Raw genomic sequence first — 24,694 nt, 5'->3', positions numbered from 1 at the left:
AAATGCACATAATAAATGGTCCCATATGACCCTCTCTCTGATCACCAAAATGCTCCAAGTATGCATAAGTCTTGCAATCCTCGTGCAGAGGACGTAGTGCTAGGTCTCAGTAATCCCCTCGGCTGCTGCCTGATTCTACACATAGTTGCTCTGCTTTTATGGACTTACTCCCAGGTTAACAGGACTGCAGTCTTAGACTTATTTCAAGCCATCGTATCTATGTTTGTACCAGACTTTTTATCATGCCTGTCATTTGTTGCTGTTGTTTTAACAAATAGCAAGCACAAAGTTGCAGTTGCAAATTCAAAGGAGCCAAATGTCATGAAAAGAGAAACGGAAAATGTTAACAATTCTTAAATTGTTGCTTTGATCTTTCACTTGATTATACAACTAAACAGCAAACTTTTGTGGCATATATTTATAAGGAGGGACCAAAAATATTTTCAAAGGATGTGTGAACAGGCTGACTATCATGCAAGTAGCAATACAGACTTGGGGTCAGTATGTTTTAAAAAACTTAATTTGTTTCCCATAATTTATTAATATGAATTGAGACAAAAAATGCAAGGAAATATCCTAGTTCTAAATGTCTTCTTACTGTACAGCTACAACAACTGGAGTGAAATCCCCCCGGAATTCACATTCTGCTGTCTAGGAAGAAGCCATGTGTAGAATTTGTCTGCATTTCCTCTCACGTGTATCTCTCATTTTCATTTGCCAGAAGGTAGAGGGGAAATGGCAAGAGCGCAGACAAAGAGAGGGAGAACCAGAAAGGCCAGAGAAAGAAAAAATGGTTAGACAAGCATCTTAAATAACTGTCTTTGGTGAACACTGATTTGTAGGAAGTCAACAAACACAAAGATCCAATAATGTTCTTGTGTGTCTCTTGATTTGAGATTTGTAGGAATTTGGTGATAAAAACCAAGGGTTTGAAGATGCAGTTCAACGTGTTATTCTTAATTTATAAAGTTTATTCAAGAATGAGGCTGAAATGAGAAAGTTTGTTTAGTGGAAAATACAAAGTAGATTAGGTCCCATAGTTCATTGCTACATAGTCACTACATGTTGTAGTGAATGAGGAAGATAGCAGTGTTGCAGAGCCAGCATATGAAACTCTTTAAAATCCTTGAAGTATTAAGCAGTCCCATTTATTTTATGGTGTGCTTGCAGCATGCTCTGTTTTTCCATTTTACCACATAGAGCAAAACCCGAGGAAAAAGCTCTCTAAATTATGTAGTTGCAGTTTGGGATTAGAAAGCAAAAGTTTAAGACAGCCACAATTTCCTTTAGTGAGGCAGAAAATACACAAGAGGTGAAGGGCGATTTCTGTTATCCACAGAATGATTTCAAGTAGCCATCCCGATCTAGACAATACAGCTGATGAGAAGATTTACTCTCTACATTTCTGCTTCTTTCCACCCCCATGTTAGGCAGCCCTTGCATTTCGAGAATCTCTTCCTCTCTAACAAAGAAATGTCTGCAGACCACCCAAGGATCCTTGTCCTGAGGAAATTCTATAAACAAAATTAAACTCCATTAGCCAAGCATGTTTAACAATGATAAAAGAAATAAGAACTGACCAATCAGGTTTATGCAGGAGTATAAAAAAACTTTACAATAAAACTTTACATTACCTGCAGTATCTAAAATAGTTTCTCATACTTGCACATCCCCATATTTCTATGTTTGCCTTTACTTCCACAAAACTAAAATAAAAACTCAGTACAAAAAGGCTAGCAAGGGATGGGGTCAAACAGGAAATGGGTGAAATAGTCGTCTATCGTCATCATGATTTCTATACCACTTTATTTTTTGGGGGGGGGGGATCTCAAAGCAGTTTAAACTGAAGGAAGGAGATAAGAGATGTATTTTTACACAGCATCTACCAGCACCTCCCCAAAAAACAAAGCAGCATTTGCAGAAGGTAAATTTGCATTTGCAAAAAATTAAGAAACAAAATTTCAACACAACTCTGCATTTTCTATAAAATATTAATCTTAAAGCTGGGGGAGAACTAGCTGAGAATCTGCTGTATCTGAGTATGTTTTGGATATTCGTATCTTTTTCAAAATCAATACAATCGGGACAATGGAATTCTAATAATGTGCTGAAAGTAGAGTCTTAAATATTTTAAAACACATGTATTGAATATTCCTAAGCTGCAGCAGCATGTGAGAGACACAGTTATAGAGTGAATGTAAAACATACATTTCCCCATATGACTAGAAAGCATTTAAATACAGTGACACGTCTTGTGTAACAGCCCTTGCACACTGAACAATGACCTTCAAGCTTTCAGTTCAGCCAGTACTTTATTGTTGGTTGTCAATATTCCTTTATTGCACGCTTACTGTTCTTTGAAGATTGAATTTTGGCAGACCACGACATACTTCACACCATAACCAAATTAAAAGAGCAGAGTTGTGTGTTTTTTTTTAAAAAAAATAATTATATGCATTTAATTAAAAAAATACTAATTAAACTCTCCTTCTTTGGAGGTTTTTAAAGAGAGGTTGGATGGTCATCTGTCATGGCTGCTTGAGTTGAGATTCCTGCATTGCAGGGGGGCTGGGCTGGATGACCCTCAGGGGTCCCTTCCAACTCTAAGATTCTGTGAGTCTATGAATAGGGTGATTTATTCTGTTTCCATGTAACACTGCTGGGGTGCAGGAGGACAAATTGCTATTCTGAAGTATCAAGTTCAAAAGGTTTTGACAGATCTTCTGTTTCTGCATTTTTGATCCACAAATCACACATTTGAGAACTGACTTTATACTGGAGTTTATAAGAGTTTTTTTTCCATTTGAGCGCAATATAATTCATGTGGCAAATCAAATGTGAATTGTGTATAAAAGTTTTTACTCATTGTGAGCTTTTAGGCCAACAGCCATGAGCTGGACCATTTTGGAAATTTCCACCAACAGGACAATGTTTTATGTATATTTTGAGAACCCTAACGCATATTGGGTAAATAAATCCTTAGTTTTAAAACCCAGTAATGCTTTCTTTGCACATATTTTTACACCCACCCACCACGAATGCAGACTTTTTGAAATGAATTCAGATTTGTTCTAGGACGCATATCTTGCTGCAATCTCCGTCTTGTGTATGTCAAGAAAATAAAAAGCAATAATGTAAAGAACAGCACAAATTTTCTAAATAAAGTAAACGTCTTCTTTGTTTGAGAGCTCCCCAATGTGTAAAGTTTGCTTGTGTAAAATGCCTTCCCCCTCCTTCTGCCGTGAAGTCAGGCTGCTACGTAAGCACAGAGCAGAGCGCCCCCTGCTGGAGCCAAGGGGCTGGCCGGCCAGAGTTGCCATGTGTCTGCCTGTCTACACTTGCTGTGCAGAACATGCACTCACCTGTACAGCAGGCACAGACAGGCAGTCACATGATAACCCAGCCTGAAAGACAACCAGCCAATGAGAGAGCCTCTCTGATGAGAGCATCTTCATCACATCACTTCTGGATCTCATTCTGTTGGTTCAAGAATTAAAACCATGTATACAGTTTATTGCCAGTTTGTACAAAACTTTTGAAAGAAGCCAGCGATTAACAGTACCTACAAAATGCAATAAAACCCACTGCTGAAATTTTTTTTACTGTGCTTTTTATAGTCCTCTTTTCCTACTGATTCTGACTAGCTCATTACGAAATGCAGCACACACGGCAGAAGGGGATGGCTGCCATTTCTAGGAATGTCTTCTCCCATTATTGGAACTGTAGCAGTGCAACACCAACAATACTCTGTTGTTTCTTTTCAGCATTTGAGGTACAAATTTAGTGGGCACAGCAAACATGCAAGTTGAGCTGCAAAATATTTGCAAATTGCAATCCAATCTGTGTCAGCTCAGAAGTAAGTCACATTGAGTTCAAAGGGGCTTGTGTCCCACATAAGTGAGCACAGGGTTTTTGTTTAGTCGTTCAGTCATGTCTGACTCTTTGTGACCCCCTGGACCAGAGCACACCAGGCACTCCTGTCTTCCACTGCCTCCCGCAGCTTGGTCAGACTCCTGTTGGTGGCTTCGAGAACACTGTCCAAAGACAGCACAGGGTAGCTGTCTTTTAAGCTGCCATTAAGTAGGGAGAATGCAGTTGACTACCTTGCCTGTTTTCTAGTTTGTGAAACACACACAAAAAATATGGGAATGCAGCTTAAACAGGATTTACCTAGATAAAATGCCATTATTTCTCCCACTGTTAGGATTATAATGATTCCCAATTGCACTTTAGGGTGCAAAAAGCTAACGTACCAATTCCAACTGCAGAGTTTTATATACGGCAAACTAGTAAGTTTTTATGCAAGAGTCTAAATAGACACGGGTCCAACATTAAAAAGAAACTGGTGTGCAGAATCCTCTGAAAAGCTCTAGCATGCCTTAAAGTTGCCATATTGAGTCAAGGGAGGAGAAGACATTTTTTAAAAGGTGAGTCAAAGAGGAAGCTATGGATGTGATGAAACTTTGATTCAGCCCACCACAGGAAATAGTTGTCCCTCTTTAGCTGTTTGTTCTCCAGTGGGCTGTCCTGTCAGGGGTCTCACGGGCATATTTGGAAATCTGAGGAAGTTTTGTGGACACCTCCTCAGAATGGCTGCCATGGGAGTGTGGACAGCTGCAAAATGGTGGCCTTAGGGTGTAAAGGGACCCCTGACAGTTAGGTCCAGTCGCAGACGACTCTGGGGTTGTGGCGCTCATCTCGCTTTACTGGCGAGGGAGTCAGCGTACAGCTTCCGGGACATGTGGCCAGCATGACTAAGCTGCTTCTGGCGAACCAGAGCAGTGCACGGAAATGCCGTTTACCTTCCTGCCAGAGCGGTATCTATTTATCTACTTGCACTTTGACGTGCTTTCAAAATTTACTACTGCAATTTGACATCCATTTCACAGAAAGCAAAATGGTGTGGTTAAAAGATGAGCAACTCTGCATTTGCATATTCACCACCCAAATCTATTGTGTCCAATTAACTCTCAGGCCACTCAATATTTATTGTCACAGAGCCATCACATTAGTCAGGCAGGAAATGGAAGAAATAGCAAAAAAAAAAAAAAGCTATCAAAATCTCACCCCCTAAATTTTATGTGCAAGATTAGCACCGGGGATTCCCATGGCAAAGAAACTGTTTCAAAGAACTCTGGGAAGAGAAAGATCCCCCTGGCAGTGAGGGGCCCAAGAGCACCACAAGGGGACCTGGGGAGGAGACCCTACTGAACAGAACCCTCTCCTTGGGGATCCCCTATTCTGCTGCCCACCGAGGAGTTAAACAAAATGTACCCCCCAGGTTTCTCTGATCCTCTTTGAGCTCCCCCCTCTCTCATCCAGGGTCAGCTCTCTTTCTCTTCTCTTCTCTTCCTCTTCTCTTCTCTTCTCTCTCTTGTTTGCTTGCACCCTTTCCCTGCAGTTCTTGCATGGAGCCTCTTCCTGCTCTCTGCTCTGCCCTCCAAGAGGTGACAACAGCAGCAAGTCCTTTCCCTTCCATGCTCTTCTTGCAAGGGAACCATGCTTGCAGCAGCCGGCGCAAAGGAGCAAACAGCCACTTGGTGGCGCACATGGCTGTGGCCAGAGGAAGCAGCAGGGAAGAAGCACCAAATAATCTTGCTGCCTGGCTTCCATAGAAAGTTCCTTGGTGGTTTTTTATTATTAAAAGAAACAAACCCTAAGTGTTTCCCCCCTCCTTGACAGACAGGGCTGGGATCTACTGTCAGTGGTTTTTATGACTGGCTAAGAAGATGGACTGAGGTTTCTCAGTCATTGCATACCCTGCAAAATTTCTCAGATGAAAATAGGGACGCCCTATTCAATAATGATAGTAGTAGTAGCAGTGGTGGTAGTGGTGGTAGTAGTAGTAATTTTATCATTTATTCCCCACTGGGTTGCCCCAGCCACTCCAACATACATAAAAATATAATAAAACATGAAACATTTTAAAAACTTCCCTATACAGGGCTGCCTTCAGACGGCTTGGGGGTTTTCATAACTCCACAGCCTCCAACATTTCTCCAATGAAAATAGGGATGTCCTAAGGAAAAGCAGGATGTTCCGGGATCAAATAAGAAACCGGAAGGGCTTCTGTAAATCCCGGACGGTTCCTGGAAAATAGTGACACTTGGAGGGTCTGTCATTGGAAATGTATCATTGTGGGTGACAGGAGAAAATGGAGTGTGGCTTGGGATATTTGGGGGCTTCAGAATCTTGGCAGGGCTACAAGAGAGGCTCATAAACAACCACGAAGGGCAGAGCCACACTCACCTGACTTTTAAGGCTGTTTTTGTTCCGGGGGACAAGAGCTGCCTGTTCTCTCCCCTCTTCCAGGCCTGGGGAAGAGGGTCCTTGTCTTTTCCTCCACACCTTCTGGGTGTCTTGGGCCACAGAGAAGCACCTCTTCAGCCACGCCTGCCATCTCCATTTGCCCAGAGGGCTTTTGAGCCCATGAACAGTGCCAGCAGTAGTGGCCAAGGCATTCCTTGGAGGCTGGATCCTGCTGCCCAAGGTGGTTGCCTCGCTCCCCTTGCCTCCTGCATGCAGAGGCTCTGACAGGGTGCTGTCTCTGCCCCACCAGTCTGAACATTTGCCTGTGTGGAATTCCTGGTTGCCAGCAGGTGAGTGGTTGAAAACAAGGATGGACTTACTCCCAAGGAAGCTTGCCTAAAGGCTGAGCACTCTTGTTTTCCTAGCAATGGAAAGCATTAGCAAGCGAAGCCCCTGAAGATATGCTGGCAAGTCACTCCTCAACATCATTAAAAGATGTAGCGCCATGGCCTCCCAGCTCCTCTCTGGATGGAACCACGACCATCTCCCTGCCACCTCATCCCTCTTTGGTTTCTTTCCCCTGGTATGCAAGCCTTCCTTTGGCCTTCTGCTCCCAGCAATTCTTTTCTCTGGGGGACGCCCCCCCCCCAGTCTCTCTCCCGTAACTCATCTTGAACTAGGCAGATCTTTCCCTGAGGTTTGATCTTTTTAAACTTTTGGCAAATTGGTAAAATTGGTAAAAACAAAAACTTTTCAGCAAGTCTATATGATGTATTTCAATCTGACAGCTACTCAGTCTTCCCTGTCATAGCGAGGGCCCACAAATGGCTTCCCACAGATCCATGGTTCGCAGTACCATATTTTCCAAAACCCCATTATTGTATTCTTCTTTGGCTGTGCCATAAAAACGGGTACTGTATATTCCTGTGTATAAGACTACTTTTTAACCCAGGAAAATCTTCTCAAAAGTCGGGGGTCGTCTTATATGCCGGGTCGTATTTCTTATACGGCGAGTATATACCAAACTCTTTATTTTAACTGGAAAAGTTGGAGGTAGTCTTATACGCCCAGCCGTCTTATACGCCAGAATATACGGTATATACACATTTATCAATATTTAAATATTTACATATTATTTCGGACAAGGTAGGAGAACACTTTATGTTGAAATCCACAGAAAGGCAATAGCTTTATGAAAACCAACAAAAATGTCACAAAATAGTAAACTCGTTTCTAAATTCAAGTTCAAGAACTCTGAAGACCTCAAGATCTTGCTCAATATTTCCTGACATATCACCTGGCTCTGATTGTGGATCCCAAGGAAGCAACATGGCTGCCTTTGCCTTTTGACAATACTGAGCAGTCTTGTAACCACAGAGGAGGAACCAACAGAACTCGCTTACTTGAGAAACATCTCAGCTGAAGGGCAGGAGGTGGAAGTTCCAGGCCGGGGGGGGGGGTCTGTGCCCCTGGCTCATGACATTGAGAGGCAGCACCCTGTTTTGGAGGAGGCCAACCGATGCGTCCTCTGGAATGCGCTTGGAAAAAACTGCCCTTTTGTAAAGAACGAGTTTGTTTGTTTTTTTAGTTGTAGCAACTCTGTCAGAAAGCAAGTTTGGAATCAGAAGCAAAAGGCAAAGAGAGAGTGCTAGCCTGAGAGTTAGTTGAAAGAGAGAGCCAGGAAGAAAAGCCAATGCAATTCTGGGCTGCATCAATAGGAGTATAGCGTCTAGATCAAGGGAAGTAATAGTACCACTGTATTCTGCTCTGGTCAGACCTGACCTGGAGTACTGTGTCCAGTTCTGGGAACCACAGTTCAAGAAGGATACTGACAAGCTGGAATGTGTCCAGAGGAGGGCAACCAAAATGGTCAAAGGCCTGGAAATGATGCCTTATGAGGAACGGCTTAGGGAGCTGGGTATGTTTAGCCTGGAAAAGAGAAGGTTAAGGGGTGATAGGATAGCCATGTTCAAATATATCAAAGGATGTCATATAGAGGAGGGAGAAAGGTTGTTTTCTGCTGTTCCAGAGAAGCGGACACGGAGCAATGGATTCAAACTACAAGAAAGAAGATTCCACCTAAACATTAGGAAGAACTTCCTGACAGTAAGAGCTGTTTGACAGTGGCATTTGCTACCGAGGAGTGTGATGGAGTCTCCTTCTTTGGAGGTCTTTAAGCAGAGGCTTGACAGCCATCTGTCAGGAATGCTTTGACGGAGTTTCCTGCTTGGCAGGGGGTTGGACTGGATGGCCCTTGTGGTCTCTTCCAACTCTAGGATTCTATGATCCTTAACCTCTGAAATTAGCTTCAGGCCTGGACAGCAAGCGACTACCTACTGACCGGCTTTGGCTCAGCAGCATTAGATTTTTATTTAAGTGTTATTTAAGAAGATAAATGTTTCTTTTTGTATATAGCTTTCCCCTTTTTCCCTTTTCCTCTTTTCTTTTCTTCTTCTTCTTTGGTTCTTTCTTTCTTTACTTTCCCTTATCTCTATTGTAATGATTTTGTATATCCTCGCATATGTTTGTATTTTAAAGAATTTAATAAAGAATTAAAACTGAAAAAATAAAAGATTTCCATCTAGTGATCACCTTTATAAGGTTAATGGACTAGAGCTTACTAGGTAAAGAAAGTCAGTGAAATCCAAATGGTACACGATTACCTAGTGGTTGGAGAAGACTCAACTGTCCTTCAGCTGGTGAGAAAGCATCTTTCTCTGGTTGTACGTCCTGCTACAAATAACTAGACTCAGTATTGTTTATGACACATACAAAGCAAAGATAGTCATGATAGTCCTTTAGGGGAAAAACCTTCAAAACCCACCCCTAGGCAATACACTTCTTTGGGCCAAGCAGATGTCTGTCCAGAAGCCCTAATCTCACAGGAGGCTACACCTGCTGTCCCCTCGCACACACTCAGCTCCAAGGGGGCAGAGATTGCAGGCTGTTGCTCCTTTATCCCAACATCTTAAGTGTGTAATTTGATATTTGTCTAGCAGCTGGGAGGGACTTGCTGAGATATTCATGGGGCTATAAAATGAATAGATTTAACTTATGAAATAGTAGCTGTAATTTTATTGAAAACTCTGGAGTATTTGATTTGATTTTGTACATTTTATGATTGAAAGAACAACCCTGAAACCAGTGCCAGACCAGAGACCATAACTCTCATTCAAATATTCTAGCAGACCCACCGAAAGCAGCGGGTGTTAGCTGAAAGGGGTACCACTTCTACCCACCCAGGCTGCCTGTAGCTTTAAATTTGAACACCAGAGGCTGTGTGAGCACTGCACCCCGGCCCAGGCAATAAAATATTCACATTGTTTCCAGAAAGCAATATAGGGAAGGGGCTGAATTCCTTAGAAAAAGCCATTCTTAGGTGCAAATTCTAAACTTTTCTGGAAGCTCCATTGTCAGTTAAAGACACCCCCCCCCCAAATACATCCTACCTCCCCAGTTTGATGCAACTTCATGGTGCTGGTTGATCTAGTCATCTACATGCAATGCTGAAGACATCACTTGAATTCAACTTTATTTTTAGCAGGTGTGCGATTCCCTGAGGGCAATCAGTGGGGAAGCTCAAAGGCCAAACAAAACATGGAAGAGCAGCTCTTCCCTTCTGTGTTTTCCACAGTGGAAGAGGGAACACAATGAAAGGGTTAATGCCCATGGCTAAAATTCTGATCAGATATCCAAGTGGTTGCTATTTAATGCTAAAAAATGAGGGAAAAACCCAGAAATTGCAAGTGACAAATTTAACAGCATTGTAGTTTTGCCCCCAAGGAAAACTACCCTAACGGAAGGGTATGGGTTGGGGAAACCTCCTTCCAAGAAGCAATTAATTAAGGTGGAGAGCCCACACAGATCAAGGGAAAGGACTTGGAAAGTCTCCAAAACTGGAAACAATAGAGAAAGGAGGGGCACCTCAAAATGCCATCCATTCCCCCTTCTACTCCTGTTTCACTTTCCCTTCCTTAACAGACTCTCTGAGGCAAGAAGACAAGGAGGAGGAAGTGCTGGGAAAACATGGGAGGAGTACAACGGGCTGACCATGTTTTCTGTACTCCCCATAAAATTGTTTGAAGGCAGGACAGTGACTGCAGATTAAAAGTTTCATCCGGGTGCATGTCCTCTATAGCACATTCTGCTGCTTCTCTGCTTGTGGCACAAAGAACTCCGGAGTTGCTCCACGGACTCTTTCAGACACCAGCACCCCTCCATGCCACCATTCAATGCTTGGCAGCTCCAAGTTTGGTGCCATAACCCCCAACACTGCCTTGTGCCTCAATTTCTTTCACACTGAATTCTTCTTCACCTTCAATCTCCAACATCCATTTCATAGCATTTTGGTTACTGTAGAGTAAATCAAAGGCAAGAAGGAGGCTGATTTCATTGCAACAAAACAGAAAGACCTGGGCCTTTTTCTTGCCAACCACAGAATGAGAAAGGAGGAGCACAGATGGAGTCCGTCTCTGGAAAATACTTTGGCAAAGCAAGGCACCTGTGGATCCGTGCGTCTCTCCTGACTGCTGCTGCAGACTAAAGCACGGTTTGGTCAAGATCCCCTCGCTTATAGGCACTCAGGGGGTAAAATGTAGCCACAACAAACTTGCCATCAAAACTCTTCCCAGTCAGTGCTTGTTGGGCAGCTTTTGAATCTGCAGCATTTGCATACTCAACAAAGACCTGAAAAGAAACAGGAGGAATGTCAATCTCCTTTGTCCCCTTGCACTCTTGCTTTCCAGGACAGGCAAGACACCGACCAGAAACTGGTAGATTACCTTTGTTAAATTCTAAGGAGTAAAATACATTAAAATGGTATGTGTTTATTTGATAAGGAAAGATTGTAACATGATTTAATTCTGCAAAATGTAAGTGTGGTACGCTACAGTAGTGTAATTTAAAGACACATTATATCACTAGAAGATGTTACCAGAATCTCTGGATAAAGTATAGAAGGTAATACTGTATTGAAAAACTTAAATGGAGGTGCATTTCTATAGTTTTATAGTCTTAATAGTGTGACATTTCAGAGGCATACTGCATTAATAGATAATGCTACTAAAATTCTGTCTCCAAGTCTTATTTTAGAGATATATAGACACAGTAAAGTATTCCAAGATTCCCAGAGAGACAGGCGCGCGCACACACAAAAAATCTGATTTTTTTAAAAAAAATCTGCTTCCATTTGTAAGAGAATCATTCTCTCTATGCAAGATAGAACACAGGAGTTATATCAGGAAGCCTCAGTATGTGCCTCACTCAGCTGTCATTGTAAAAGGAGAGGTCAGCGCAGCCTTAGAGCAAAACTTCAAAGATTAAACATACACACTAATCTCGACTGCCCAAGTACTTACATGGCCTTTGCCTGGATTTTCCTTCGGAACAAACAAGGACACAACCCGTCCATATTTGCAACATTCTTCTCTTATGTCATCCACGATATCTGTGGAATTGAGAAGACAACTGAAAACACATAGCAAAGACCCAGCATAGCATATTGGATAGACTGGAATGGAAGGACCCAGGAATCCTGTTTGCAAAATGCCTGCTTGCCTCCAGAGCAACTGCTGCACAAGGTTCTTGCAAGACTAAGCTTCTTGAAGGAAGCACAATAAATAAATAAACACAATCAATAACATATATATTTTGCCACAAATTGCATGTTTCATAACATATAGGGGTCAACAAATTATGTCCAGGCTTGGCCATAAACAACTATCTATGTGAGTCAGCCAGAATATCATTAAACTGCCCCTGAGTCCATATTCTAAGCCAGTACAACCTGCTCTTCCACGCAGCATTGAGGAGAAGGGCCTAGGGCACTAGTGGGGTAAGCCTGAATGCCTGAACATCTGTCTTAAACGCTGCCCCAGCACCTAGCAAGTATTCCAGACCTTAGGGGCAGGCAGACACTGGAGAAACTTACTACAAGACAAGCAGAAATCTAACCAGGAAATCTCAGGCTGACACCACCACCCTGCCCGAGCTGGCCAAAGACCTGACCAAGGGCAGGCAATTAATATTCTTATTTCCTGGCTTCCGGTTCCGGTCTGCCTTAATGGAGAAAGCTCCCACGACAGGAGATCGTTGGCGAAGAAAAAACAAGGATGATTGAGGTTAATTAGCCTTGAAAATTCTCCCCAGGGACAGGGGGCAACAAGCTTCACTCGCAGTTCGTCTTGGTTCCTGGCTCTCGCTCCGGCATGGATTGTGGGAGGCAGGAGGTGCTGAGTGCAAAGCACTTTGCCTACTGATAACCCCCCTATGCTGCCATTAAGAAGCACAGGTTATCCTGTTAATTAGAGTTTAAACTGGACTAATGTACAGATGAATTAATCATGCAAAAGGCTGGACTAGATGAATCCCAAGCTGGAATTAAGATTGCCGGAAGAAATATCAACAACCTCAGATATACAGATGATACAACCTTGATGGCAGAAAGTGAGGAGGAATTAAAGAACCTTTTAATGAGGGTGAAAGAGGAGAGCACAAAATATGGTCTGAAGCTCTACATCAAAAAAACCAAGATCATGGCCACTGGTCCCATCACCTCCTGGCAAATAGAAGGGGAAGAAATGGAGGCAGTGAGAGATTTTACTTTCTTGGGTTACATGATCACTGCAGATGGTGACAGCAGTCACGAAATTAAAAGACGCCTGCTTCTTGGGAGAAAAGCAATGACAAACCTAGACAGCATCTTAAAAAGCAGAGACGTCACCTTGCCTACAAAGGTCCGTATAGTTAAAGCTATGGTTTTCCCAGTAGTGATGTATGGAAGTGAGAGCTGGACCATGAAGAAGGCTGATCGCCGAAGAATTGATGCTTTTGAATTGTGGTGCTGGAGGAGATTCTTGAGAGTCCCATGGACTGCAAGAAGATCAAACCTATCCATTCTTAGGGAAATCAGCCCTGAGTGCTCACTGGAAGGACAGATCGTGAAGCTGAGGCTCTAATACTTTGGCCACCTCATGAGAAGAGAAGACTCCCTGGAAAAGACCTTGATGTTGGGAAAGATGGAGGGCACAAGGAAAAGGGGACGACAGAGGACGAGATGGTTGGACAGTGTTCTCGAAGCTACGAACATGAGTTTGACCAAACTGCGGGAGGCAGTGGAAGACAAGAGTGCCTGGCGTGCTCTGGTCCATGGGGTCACGAAGAGTCGGACATGACTAAACAACAACAACAACAATGTAGAGATTGCGTACTAGAAGAAATTAGATCATAAACTGCGGAATCGAAGCAGCTGAAAGGTCGTTAAAAGTTTGAATTTGAAAGAAGACTTCATTTGGTATAAAAGTCAGTGTGGGGGGAGGGAAGCCTATGGTTTCTCTATATAAAGTGTTATTCTCTTTATATATGATTTGGCAACCCTCCCTTGAAATGCTAGTTTAAATTATGGATATTCAGATGATGATGGTGAAAAATGGATTGCAGATATGGAATATAACATCAAATGGAATTGTGTGTGTAAAATAAAAACGAAAAAGGGGGGAAAGGGAGAGAAGCTCTATTCTGCAAAAGGTTTATGATGGAAACTCAGAGCTGATTCTCCCCTACTCCCTATTATCCTCAGACTATACTGAATAATGCTAAAAGGGCTTGGAATTTAATTTAATTGGAAGCGCAATCGCTTATCCTCAGCTGGACGGAGGGATGAGAGAAAACTGTGAGCTTGCCAAGGGTTGATAAGGTTCATTACTGAGTTATTTGAAGTCTGACAGCTTGCTCTCCAGGCTGAGAGAAAAATGGCGAACAGGAAATTTATTGGGACAGTGTGACTTTTGTAGCTGCAAAACAATGAACCAGGGACACTAGTGGTGCTAGTTTAGGGGAGGGGTGGGGAACCTTCTGGACTCTGTGTACCAGGTCCTTATCAGGGCCAAATTATGATGCCACATGACTGACATGTGCATGGAGCCACCTGCTGGTCAAAATCCCTTGCAATTTGCAAGTCTCCCTGCACTCGCTTTTAAGTCCCCAAACTTGAAGGTTTAAAAAAGGAAGCAAGAGGAGAAAGCGCTTCCAAATCGTGAGAGTAAAATTGACTGCATTGATGCGGGTTTATCTGTAGAGCTTTTATTAGTGCTGCCCATGTTTTATTTTAGTTTTTAGATGTCTTAGATGTTTTAACTTTGTACTGAGAATTGTAGCTTTTCTGACTGACAGTTGAATAAAGAATGATGATTATTATTTCACTTTTAACAGCAGTAGCATCTTCTGCAGGCGTTGAAAGAATATTCTCTTCCTTTGGACCCATTCATTCTAAATTGAGAAATCGTTTGGGACCCGATAAAGCAGGAAAGCTTGTTTTTCTTTTCCAGATTATGAATATAGAAGAAGATGAAGATGACGAGTGAGCTACAGAGGACAGTATTTAAGTTTTTCATGTGTAGGCTGGGCTGACAGTCTAAGTTTCTTAATAAATCTATTTAAATTGTTATTATTAAGGTAATGATTATTTTTCTCCTTCCTAAGTACAACAGAAAAGTTGTCCAAATATGAATGATTAACCTATTAAACTGGGGATAAAAAAACTAGTATGAAAAGTTGTTATTCTAAAAATCTTCATCTACCTGCATATTAAAGTTATACCAGCAAGAATTAAGTCTTTATGTAGAAAACTATGATTTAAATCAAATCCACCCTGCTTCCTAGTACATTCTGTAGTGTGCTGAAGGATAAGGAGCTACATCAAGATGTACCAACCTTCAAATTCTTCTTCACTTTGGAGAGAAGTTTCGCTCAAAATATTTAGCAGTCTTAGCACTGGAGTTGGAAGCATCACCAGATCTTCAATATGGGGGGCTGTTAAAGCAATGTAAGGTGATCATTATATCAAAGAGAAATTATAAATGGTTGAATGCAACTTGCTGCAACCTACACAATCCTATTCTCAAAGAGAGTTTAAAGGTTTGCCTTTCTTTACCTTGCCTTCTCACATACAATGTCTCTTTACGTTGTATTTTTACCTGAGATCCTGGGATGAAGGGCAACATATAAATCTAATAAACAAAAATGATTTTAAAAACTCTCCTTGTAATGGTGGGTTCAGACATCAGTGAAATGGGGCTAGGCCTGATTCAGACATTTAAAATGGCACACGGGAGATGTGTGAAAGGAGGAAGTGTTAATTGAAAACGTACCCTTAGGAGTCCACAAGATGACCAGAGGGTCCCTCTTCAGGACAAATATTGTTTTTAAAATGTTAACCAGCTTAAACTTAATGCAGAGAATGGATAGGAAATCTCAAAATGAATTGAACAGAGTCGGGGCCAGTTAAGCAAGCATTATTTGTGGCCAGAGAAATGCAAGATGTTATATGCCCTACCGAAAGCAATGCTGAAGAAAGGGCTGCACAAGGCCTTTGCTGCAGTGGCTCTTTCCTGTGGGTCCTCGTGAAGCATGCTGGAAAGCAAAAAGGAGCATTTGTTGTACAAGCAAGTTCCAGAGATGCTCTCCACAGGGAGACGATTCAAGCTGCACCCAAGATGATTTCTAGAAGAGTAGTAAAAGCCCACCAGGTTCTGGAGAAAACACGACACCACAGCTTTCATTGTTCCAGTTCTATGGCGTTATGATGATGCTGATTTTATAAACCTTATTTCAGTGGTCATTTGCTAGTAGTTTTATTTTGGCTGCACTGCAGGTTCCCTTGAGTGCTATTCTGCGGAAGTGTGCTACTGAAACACAAAGCAACATATACATTTCTCCTGTCTTTCTCTTTTAAAGGTGAATGGCCATGCCACTGGTTTTCCCCAGGACATACGGTAGATTCTCCATACTGAGTTATGCCAAGGAGAATAAATAATCATTATCTCCCCCACCTTCAAATTAGGTAACTACATGTTACCTAAAGATGAGAAAGCTCATCTTTAGTATTTTATTTCCCATAAATATTATTACCAAAATAGTCTCAAAACAAACAAACAAACAGACTGCAAAGTCACAGCCCCACCAAACACAAATTGGTCTCATTAATTAATCTACTGGTGAAACCTTCTAGCTAGTCCTGTTTACACAAGGCTGACTGTTTCGTGAATCTATTGCACAATTTCCTGATTTGTATGGGGCTTTGACCCCTGGTTTCTTTTTTTAAACCTACATCTTACTTATTTAAAAGACTTGACTGAAAGGGGAAAGTTGCAAATACACATTGCCTGAGCTAGCAATTATTCCCTGCTCTCCACAGCAACGAGTTAAGTAAATTGTAGGTGAATGACAAAAAATGAGGGCCAATATGATACAAAATAAGCTATATGGTATTTTGGCATTCCTTAGCCTGATTACTATCTCCTATCTCTCCCACATCCCAAGCAAGACTTTGTCCAGCCACTGCCTTTTAACAACCATTTTCCATTCACATAAGCTGTGCTTTTAGCATCCATTAAGTGATGAAACACAAGGGCCCTTATGGGAGGCAAATGCTGGTTTTGTATCTGCCGTATTAAGGAAGGCCAAGAGAGGAAAAGCTGGGATGGGACCTGACAATCCTATTTATTCTGTGAAGGATTGCTGAGGTTAAGGGAGAGGCACCACAGGCAGAAAGAAAGTCCCTCTTGTTCAAAAGACTTTGTAGATAACAATACAACTCACCCTTTGTTTGACTGAATCCATAGGGGCTGAGCTAGAGTAGCGGGGCAAAACCCCAGAGGAAGAAAACACAGGCAACATACCTTTTGAGAAGGTCTCTGAGGTGATAGGTAGGGATGGCAGAATTCACTACACTTTTGCTGGCGAAAATGCGCTCAATAATGGCAGAACTATTTGCCTAGGAAGAAAAGGTAGGAAGAAAATCTCTCAGAAAAAAAACAACCAACCCATCTTGTATTCACTCTGAACAATCTGAACAGTTTCCTCAGGTTGTAGCAGAGCCGGCTACTACCATAAGCCCCCCCCCCCCCGGCACATTAAGCCCGCCACAGTGAATTGCTCCATAACACCTATTCCATGGTGGGTTCAATATTGACACAAAGCAAACCATGGCAATTCTACCCATTCCTAAAATTAGTTGATGCTCCTCCCTTCTCTTCAGCCATCTGCACCAGGGATTGGAGCCCCCAGTTGTGCCTGGACTCGGCCACCAACACCACACCCCCTGGGCTGTTCCAAGTTGGGAGAGTGTAGGTGCAGGATTCCTCTGCTGACTTTAGAGGCAGACCAGGGAGCCTCCTGGGTCGCACCTTTCTTCCACTACAGCTTACATCACTTGCTAATACCATCCAGGTGCCTTTGAGGTGGCTCCCCTTCTTCACTCCGGCACTCTGGGAGAGATGCACTGGGATGGAGGCCTGAGGCTTCATGAATGGAGGATGCTCCCTTAGGAGCCTTCCCAGACCTATGGTTGTGCTAGTGGGTGGGGATAGTGTATTTCTCCCCCTGAAAGAAGGTACAACACACCTGGCTGAGAACTGTGAGCAGCTGCAGACACCATGTTGGGAGACTGCAAAGGGACCCACGGAAGGGACAAAGGGTTGCGCAAACAGTAACTTTATAGCAAGGCAATTATAGAAACCCTACATGACAGGAAAAGCTCATGGCCTGGAGGTGCGGCTCCCGCTCTGCATGCTGCGTTCCAGCTCTGGCATCGCCAGGAAGGGCCGGGGAAGACGGCTGCCTTAAATCCCAGAAAGCAGCTGCCTGTCCGTGATGACAATATTGAGTTTGAAGGATCTGTGGCCTCAGCTGGCAGCTTCTTACTTCATGCGCTGATGTCAGCTCGCGTCACCTCCGCTCCTCCCCCAGCAAATGATTGCTTCCTTCACAGATTGGTAAGGTACTGGCTCCCATCAGGAAAGCTGCAGCATTCAGTATTTTATCTATCCAGCAAGGCAAATTCAAGCCATATAAGGTGCTGACTTTGTCAAAGAGGAGTTTCAAAACTCCCAAAGAGAAATTGCCACCAAAGATGAGGTGTGATCTGATCAAGGCAGAATTGAGTGGGACTGTGACTTCCCTTGATCTGGGCACTCGACTTCTGTTGATGCAGCCTAGAATAGTGTTAGCTTTCTTTGCTGCTACATCACACTGTGGACTCATGTTAAGCTTATGGTTTACTAAGAGTGGCTGGGGAAACCCAGCTAGATGGGTGAGGTATAAATAATAAATAATAATTATTATATAAGACCCCTAGATCCCTTTCACACGTACTGCTAGTAAGCCAGGTGTCCCCCATCCTATATTTGTGTATCTGGTTCTTCCTGCCTAAGTGCTGAACCTTACATTTGTCCCTTTTGAAATTCATTCTCTTAGTTTAGGTCCAGTTTTCCAATCTGTTACGGTCATTTTGAATTCTGATTCTGTCGTCTGCAGCATTAGCTACCCCTTTCAGTTTGTTGTCCTCTGCAAATTTGACACACATGCCCACCATTCTTTCATCCAACTCATTTATAAAGGTGTTGAACAACAATGGGCCCAGGACAGAACGCTGCAGCACTCTGCTTATCCCTTATTTCCAGGATGATGAGGAAACATTAATGCAGGCATCCCCAAACTTCGGCCCTCCAGATGTTTTGGACTACAATCCCCATCATCCCTGACCACTGGTCCTATTAGCTATGGATCATGGGAGTTGTAGGTCAAAACATCTGGAGGGCCGCAGTTTGGGGATGCCTGCATTAATGTATACTCCTTGGGTTTGCTCAACCAGCTACAAATCCACCTGACAGTTACCTCGTTCAACACACATTTTACCAGCTTCCTCGCAAGAATATCATGGGGGATTTTGTCAAAAGCCTTACTGAAGTTATTCAGCATTCCCCTGATCCACCAAGCTTGCAAATCTCAAAAGCAACTGTTATCTCTGCAAAAAGCTCCTCACCCTCCACTCCTGAGATTGGACAGTATGTTTTAGTTTCATTCCTGAAAACATCTCCAGTAATACTATTCCAAGGCTCCAGAGATCAATAGCAGAAGTGCATTCCACCCCGCCTTGGACTCCCGCCTTGGAGAGGCGGTTCTGCAGCTCAGCCTCAGGAGCGCGGTACCCGTCTGTCTGAATGTACTTCACATCCTGGGGAGAATGAAGAGCTTGCTTAGAAGTCTAAAATCATAACAAAGCACTGCAGTGGATCTGAAACCTTATACTAGTTTGTTTTACAGTGGTCCAGTGAAATCGCCCACTCAGGCTGCTTCATGCAGAGCCAAAGGATACCACAAAGAAATGCTTAACTTTTGCTAGTCCAAGAATTTGTCAATAAACTTTTTTTATATAAGTAACCTCTCACAAGCAAAAATTCAGTACCTGCATAGGAAATCTGTTTTGTGATTTAAGCTTAAAATGTTTCAAGGGGTTCTGGAAAAAAACCTCTACCACTGGAAAACCACCTCAGGGTATATGTTTAAATGTTGATTTGTGCCATTTCCAGGTGGAAGTATCTGAGCACTACAAAAACTTTGCTCTTCCACTACCAGAGGAATTGGTAGGCACTTTTCACACACTCAGGGGACGGAGCAATTTGTTCTACCCATGCTAACTGGGGGCTCGTCCAAACCTCTGAAGCACTACTCCTGCGCTCTGACTGCAGATTTCTGAAAGCCCAAGGGCTCAGTCTTCCATTTGCCCTGATGCTTTTCCCCGGGAAATTCACCATTTAGTGCTGAACCAGAACAAACAGCCATTACGTTTTCCGTGGACTGCTGTTTGTTCTGATGTAGCGCCAAAGAGCAGATTTTTGTGGGGGAAAGTGACAGGCTCAGACCCCTGCCTAGAAAGCATGGGACAATCAGACGTGTGGACGAGTCCCATGTGCATCTGAGACTGCTTGGGAGAAAGGAATTCACCTCATGTGTGGCAAACCCCAGTTTTCCTACACATGTGTAGGAACTGCAAGGGATGGACTGGATGACTCTCAAGGTCCCTTCCAACTCTACCATTCTATGATTCTGTGTGAAACAGGAAACCTCAGAGCCACACTGCTTAGAGCAGTGTTTCCCAAACTTGGATCTCCAGCTGTTTTTGGACTAGAACTCCCATCATCGCTAGCTAGCAAGACCAGTAGTCAGGGATGATGGGAATTGTTGTCCATAAGCAACTGGTAACCAAAGTTTGGAAAGCAGTGTCTTCGAGCAATAAGCAGCTTAGCGCATTCTTTAAAATGTGTATAAAGTACACAAGCAATTCTGCAACAATGCTCACAGAGTAGAATAATAGCAATCCCTTCCATAAAGATTTCAGGATACGTTTTAATAAAAGCACTGCATGTGCCCCCCTCCATGAGCATGCACACATACACAGGGTGAAGTTTTTAACTGAAGAGAATTTGGAAACAGTTTCCTGGTCATAGACAAAGATATCTTTACAGCGGAAAGTGTTTTCATTTGCCACAGTGCACCCCCCCTTTTGTCTGGCATTTTTTGCCGGTTTCTGAAAGTGTGTCACCTCCTTTAGAAAAGGCAAAACCGGGCTGAATCTGCACAGCACAAGGGCACCCAAAGCCATTCAGCATTTTCTGCAGCCATCTTGCCTCTCTGATTACCTTTTTGCCGAAAAGGTTCCAATGACACTTGACCAACCTGAATTCCCTCCTTGAAGCTGAGTCCAAAGTCAATGAGCTTGAAGCCCTCCTCCTCCGCACTCCACAGGATGTTGCGCGGCTTCAGGTCTGCATGCACATAGCCTCTGTGGTGGAGGAAGGCAAGGCCTTCCAGGACGTCTCGCGCACAGTGCTGGGTGATCCACATGGAGCAGCCATGCACGCTGGAGTGCGCCAGCAGCTCTGACACGCTGATGTCCAGCAACTCCAACAAGAGGCAGCACGATGGGCCTTGGGCAGAAGGGTAGTCGGTGAACACACCGTACAGGGTCACTGCAAGCAGAAAAACACCGCGAAAGGATCAGCAGGGGTTACTTGGTGTGGAACCACCGGTCCCCGGAAGCTGTTCTGTGCTAAGGCAGTGATTCCCACAAAAAGCCGCATTTGGAAGATACAAGATTTGGTTGTTTCCAGCACTTCTCCTAGAGCATCTGGGCCTGGGTATAATTTTAATCCAGAGCTAGGCAAGTGCTGCTTGTTTCTTTTGGGGGATTAACCTTTTAACCTTCAAGAGAATCCTTACCCCAACTCTATGGCCATCGAAGAAAAATGGATGCAGCACAAATAAGGTCAACAACGAAACAGTCCTTAGGTAGCACCAAATAAAACTCTAGTCTAGATCCATGCACGGTTCTACTGCAATGGAAGTCACTGTCAACATGGTTGGCAATGTGGGTACAGAAATGAATTCAAACCCCCTGGATACTCTGCACGGGTCCAATATGGCATCATTTGAGAAGGAAATCCGTCTGGCTGGACTCCTGCCCGCTGCCCAATTTTCCGGATCTTTCCCCCTGTAGCACAGCAATAAGACTTGGTTCACTCATTGCTGTTGTTGGCCAAAGTATGAAATACTAAGCTGCAGCATTTCCAGTGGATGCCCAAATGCGCTTCATGGATAGCCTAGTTGTGATTCTTCTTGCCTTTGGAATTTTAGAAGGAAACTTTGGTTGTTCCTCAGGACCAGTTCCCAGAAACAAGTTGGTTTTCTTCTGCTCCAAACCCCATCATAAGTTATCACCAGCTATGCTCTGTGTTGTACGGTGGCTACAGTTGACCATTTGGTGTAGATTTATGCTGTTATGCACAGAGCCAACCATCCGTCACATAGTTCCCATCAGTATGCCTGGCGGTGGGGGGCAAGAGGGGCTGGCCTGGTAGTAAAAATCCATGTCTCTCAACAAGGACAGGCATAGGGTTGCATGCCCATTGCAAGAGGCTAAGAAGCAGTTACCGTAAGGTCAATGGGAATCTGCAGCTGACCTCTGGCAGCAGCTGTGAGAATACAAATCAGATGAAAGCCAAGTTGCCTTGAGATGCAGTGGTAAGTCTCACATTTATTATTTGTTGGGAAGATTTAAGTATCACCCTTCAGCAAAGCAACAAGGCATGTTACACAAAGGAGTCTTAGAATCATAGACTCGCCATGTTGGAAGGGAGCCTGAGGTTCATCTAGTCCAGGGGTCAGCAACCTTTTTCAGCCATGGGCCGGTCCACCGTCCCTCAGACCATGTGGTGGGCCAGACTATATTTTGGGGGGAATAAATGGGCAAATTCCTAGCCCCCCCCAAATAACGCAGAGATACATTTTAAATAAAAGGGCACATTCTACTCATGTAAAAACACGCTCCGTGGGCCAGATTGAGAAGGCGATTGGGCCACATCTGGCCCACGGGCCTTTGGTTGCCTACCCCTGATCTAGTCCAACCCCTGCAAGGCAGCAATAGGCAGCTGTCCCATACGGGGATTGAACCTGCCACCTTGGCATTATTAGCACACCCTGCTCTAAGCAACTGAGCTTGTCTGTTTCCCACTCAGGCTTCAGACAAGATGAACGCACTCAAGAATACTTGCACCAGCCTTCCAAAGCCTGTTGACCTCCTAGTGGCTTGGACTGCAACTCTCACAAGCCAATGGTCAATGAAGGGCAACAGGTTGGGGAACGCTGACGGACATCACCCTCAGTACCATGTTGTCTTTGGGACATCCTTTCCCCTCTCAATTTACGCCCTCTGTGCTGGCCAAGTGATTCCTCATGCTGTGCACATGTACCCATTTTATTTAGTGAATGGATTTATATCCTGCATTTCTTCCACAATGCACCTCCCCCTGGGACAAGGATCAGATTCAGATCCGCTTAACTTTAGCATGGGGGCTGCTACCTTGCAAAATTGGATGCACTGAATCAGAGCTTTCTGGCCCATGAGTGGCTTTGCTGCTTCTGGTCCTGGAGATGGGAAAGGCAAAGCAGATCTTGCCTGTCAAATCGCCCATCTGAACAACAGGGACTGGATTAAGGCACCCCGGCGGGTTCCCCATTTGTGGGATGCCTTAATCACAAAACAACAACCCTGCAGTTCCAGGATTCTACAAACAGTGCAGTTTGCCAGTGGCTCCTGATGGAGGACGTGCCCCAGAAAGAAAGGGGGCTGGAGAGAGCGCCTGGCTGCTGGAGACCCAGGATGGGGTTCCCGTTTAGGCAAAGCCCCCCCCCCCTGCGTGACTCCTGCCCGCTGCACCTCCCGCATAGAGTTAGAGAGTTGGCGGGGACCCCAGGGTTCATTTAGTCCACCCCGCCCAGGCCAGTCGGGTGCTGGAGCCGCCCTGGGCAGACGGGGAGCGTCTGCAAAGGAAGCCAGGGCACTTGGAGAAGAAGAGAAAGCCCCTTTTCGCCTCCGCTTTAGGGCGGCGCGGCTGCTGGCTCTCTGCACAAGCCCCGGAACCCGCCCCCCCCCGCGTTCTCTCACCGATGCTGCGGTGGCCGCGCAGCTCCTCCAGCGCGGCGCGCTCCTTGCGGAAGCCGTAGCCGCCGCCGCCGCCCTCGGCCTCCTCCTCCTCCCCCTCCCCGCGGCGGCCGGGCGGCAGAAACGCCTTGAGAGCGGCCGGCGGGGCGCGAGGGTCTCCCAGGCAGCGCGCCCGGTACACGGCGGCCGAAGAGCCCCGGCCCAGCGGCGCCTCCGCCCGCCACAGCCCCGCGCCCCCCGCCGCCATGGAGGAGGAGGAGGAGGAGGCGGGCACGTCGCCAGGCCAGTTGGCCTCTCTCTCTCTCTCTCTCTCTCCCCGCTGGCCTTTTCCCCACCGTCGTCTCACTGTTTCTTAATACTGTAGTTGTATTTCTTTCAATCAATGTATCAATAGTAAAGGAACGCCCCTCCCCCCGGAGTGGGCGGAGACAGGAGACTCGGCACGTGGCCAAGGGGAGGGGCAGGATGACATCACAGGGGAAAAGCCCTTTTGCCGGGAAGGAGCGGGGCAGAATGGCAGGGAAGATGGAGGCAAGAAGGAAGGAAAAGCTGCCCCCCCGTCTGCCCCCCCTCCAGATTGTACAGAGGTGTTAATAAACCCTATTTCAAAGACGCCGCCAGCTCCGCCGTGCCTGCTGCCTCAGTTCTCCCCAATCCTCCCAGAATGTTCTGCGTCCCTCGGCAGAGACGGATCTCGAACACGTGGCCAGAGGGCGTAGCTCCCACGTGACGTTTCCTGAGTGACACAGTTCAAAGAGAGGAAGAGGGAAAGAGCGCTGTGCTTCCTCTCGCTCCGGGTGAGGAGTCAGGCCCAAGCCAAGCCTTCTCCATCAGAACTGCCATTTGTAACCCCTTATTCATGCACTGTTAAGTCGGGCTGCATAAATCTCCCACAGTACCATGGGGGAGAATTTCAGTGATTAAAATGAATGTACAGTATTGCCTAGAAGGCTTTTTTAAATTTCAATCAGTCCTGGTGACAAGCAGTGCTAGATGCTTCAAAGAATGGCAAAAATATATTTTCAGATTCATCTGACTAGGGAAGAAACCAAGAATAAAATATCAATTATTATCAGATACTAAAGAGAGAGGTGGTTTTGTCCTGCCGATTTCAGATTCTATTATGCGGCATCTTGCATCTGCTGGATCCAGGAATGGATAATATTA

At 44.6% G+C, this 24,694-nt stretch overlaps 1 protein-coding gene across 1 annotated transcript; it reads right to left on the bottom strand.

Moving 5' to 3' along the window:
- Nucleotides 1–9,301: 9,301 nt before the first annotated feature.
- Nucleotides 9,302–23,830, bottom strand: UHMK1 (U2AF homology motif kinase 1). Its single transcript, XM_035102113.3, has 8 exons — nt 23,531–23,830; nt 20,764–21,056; nt 19,070–19,261; nt 16,926–17,020; nt 15,581–15,657; nt 14,959–15,057; nt 11,607–11,695; nt 9,302–10,935 (listed from the first exon to the last, which is right to left on the bottom strand). Exons 1-8 carry the CDS (start codon nt 23,772–23,774, stop codon nt 10,789–10,791), a joined length of 1,236 nt encoding a protein of 411 aa, XP_034958004.3. The 5' UTR covers nt 23,775–23,830; the 3' UTR covers nt 9,302–10,788.
- Nucleotides 23,831–24,694: the final 864 nt, after the last annotated feature.

This window comes from Zootoca vivipara, chromosome 7 (genome assembly GCF_965207765.1).
Source record: "Zootoca vivipara chromosome 7, rZooViv2.hap1.1, whole genome shotgun sequence".
NCBI classification, from domain to species: Eukaryota; Metazoa; Chordata; class Lepidosauria; order Squamata; family Lacertidae; genus Zootoca; species Zootoca vivipara.
The sequence above is the reverse complement of the archived record's forward strand: the minus strand, read 5'-3'. Positions and strand labels throughout refer to the sequence as shown.

Coding starts and splice junctions, on each gene's coding strand:
- UHMK1 (XM_035102113.3), bottom strand. CDS start 23,774: ATGGCGGCGGGGGGCGCGGGGCTGTGGCGGGCGGAGGCGCCGCTGGGC. Junction 15,658..16,925: donor CTCAGAGACCTTCTCAAAAG/GTATGTTGCCTG, acceptor TTTGCTTTCCAG/CATGCTTCACGAGGACCCAC. Junction 11,696..14,958: donor AAGTGAAGAAGAATTTGAAG/GTTGGTACATCT, acceptor TCAATTCCACAG/ATATCGTGGATGACATAAGA.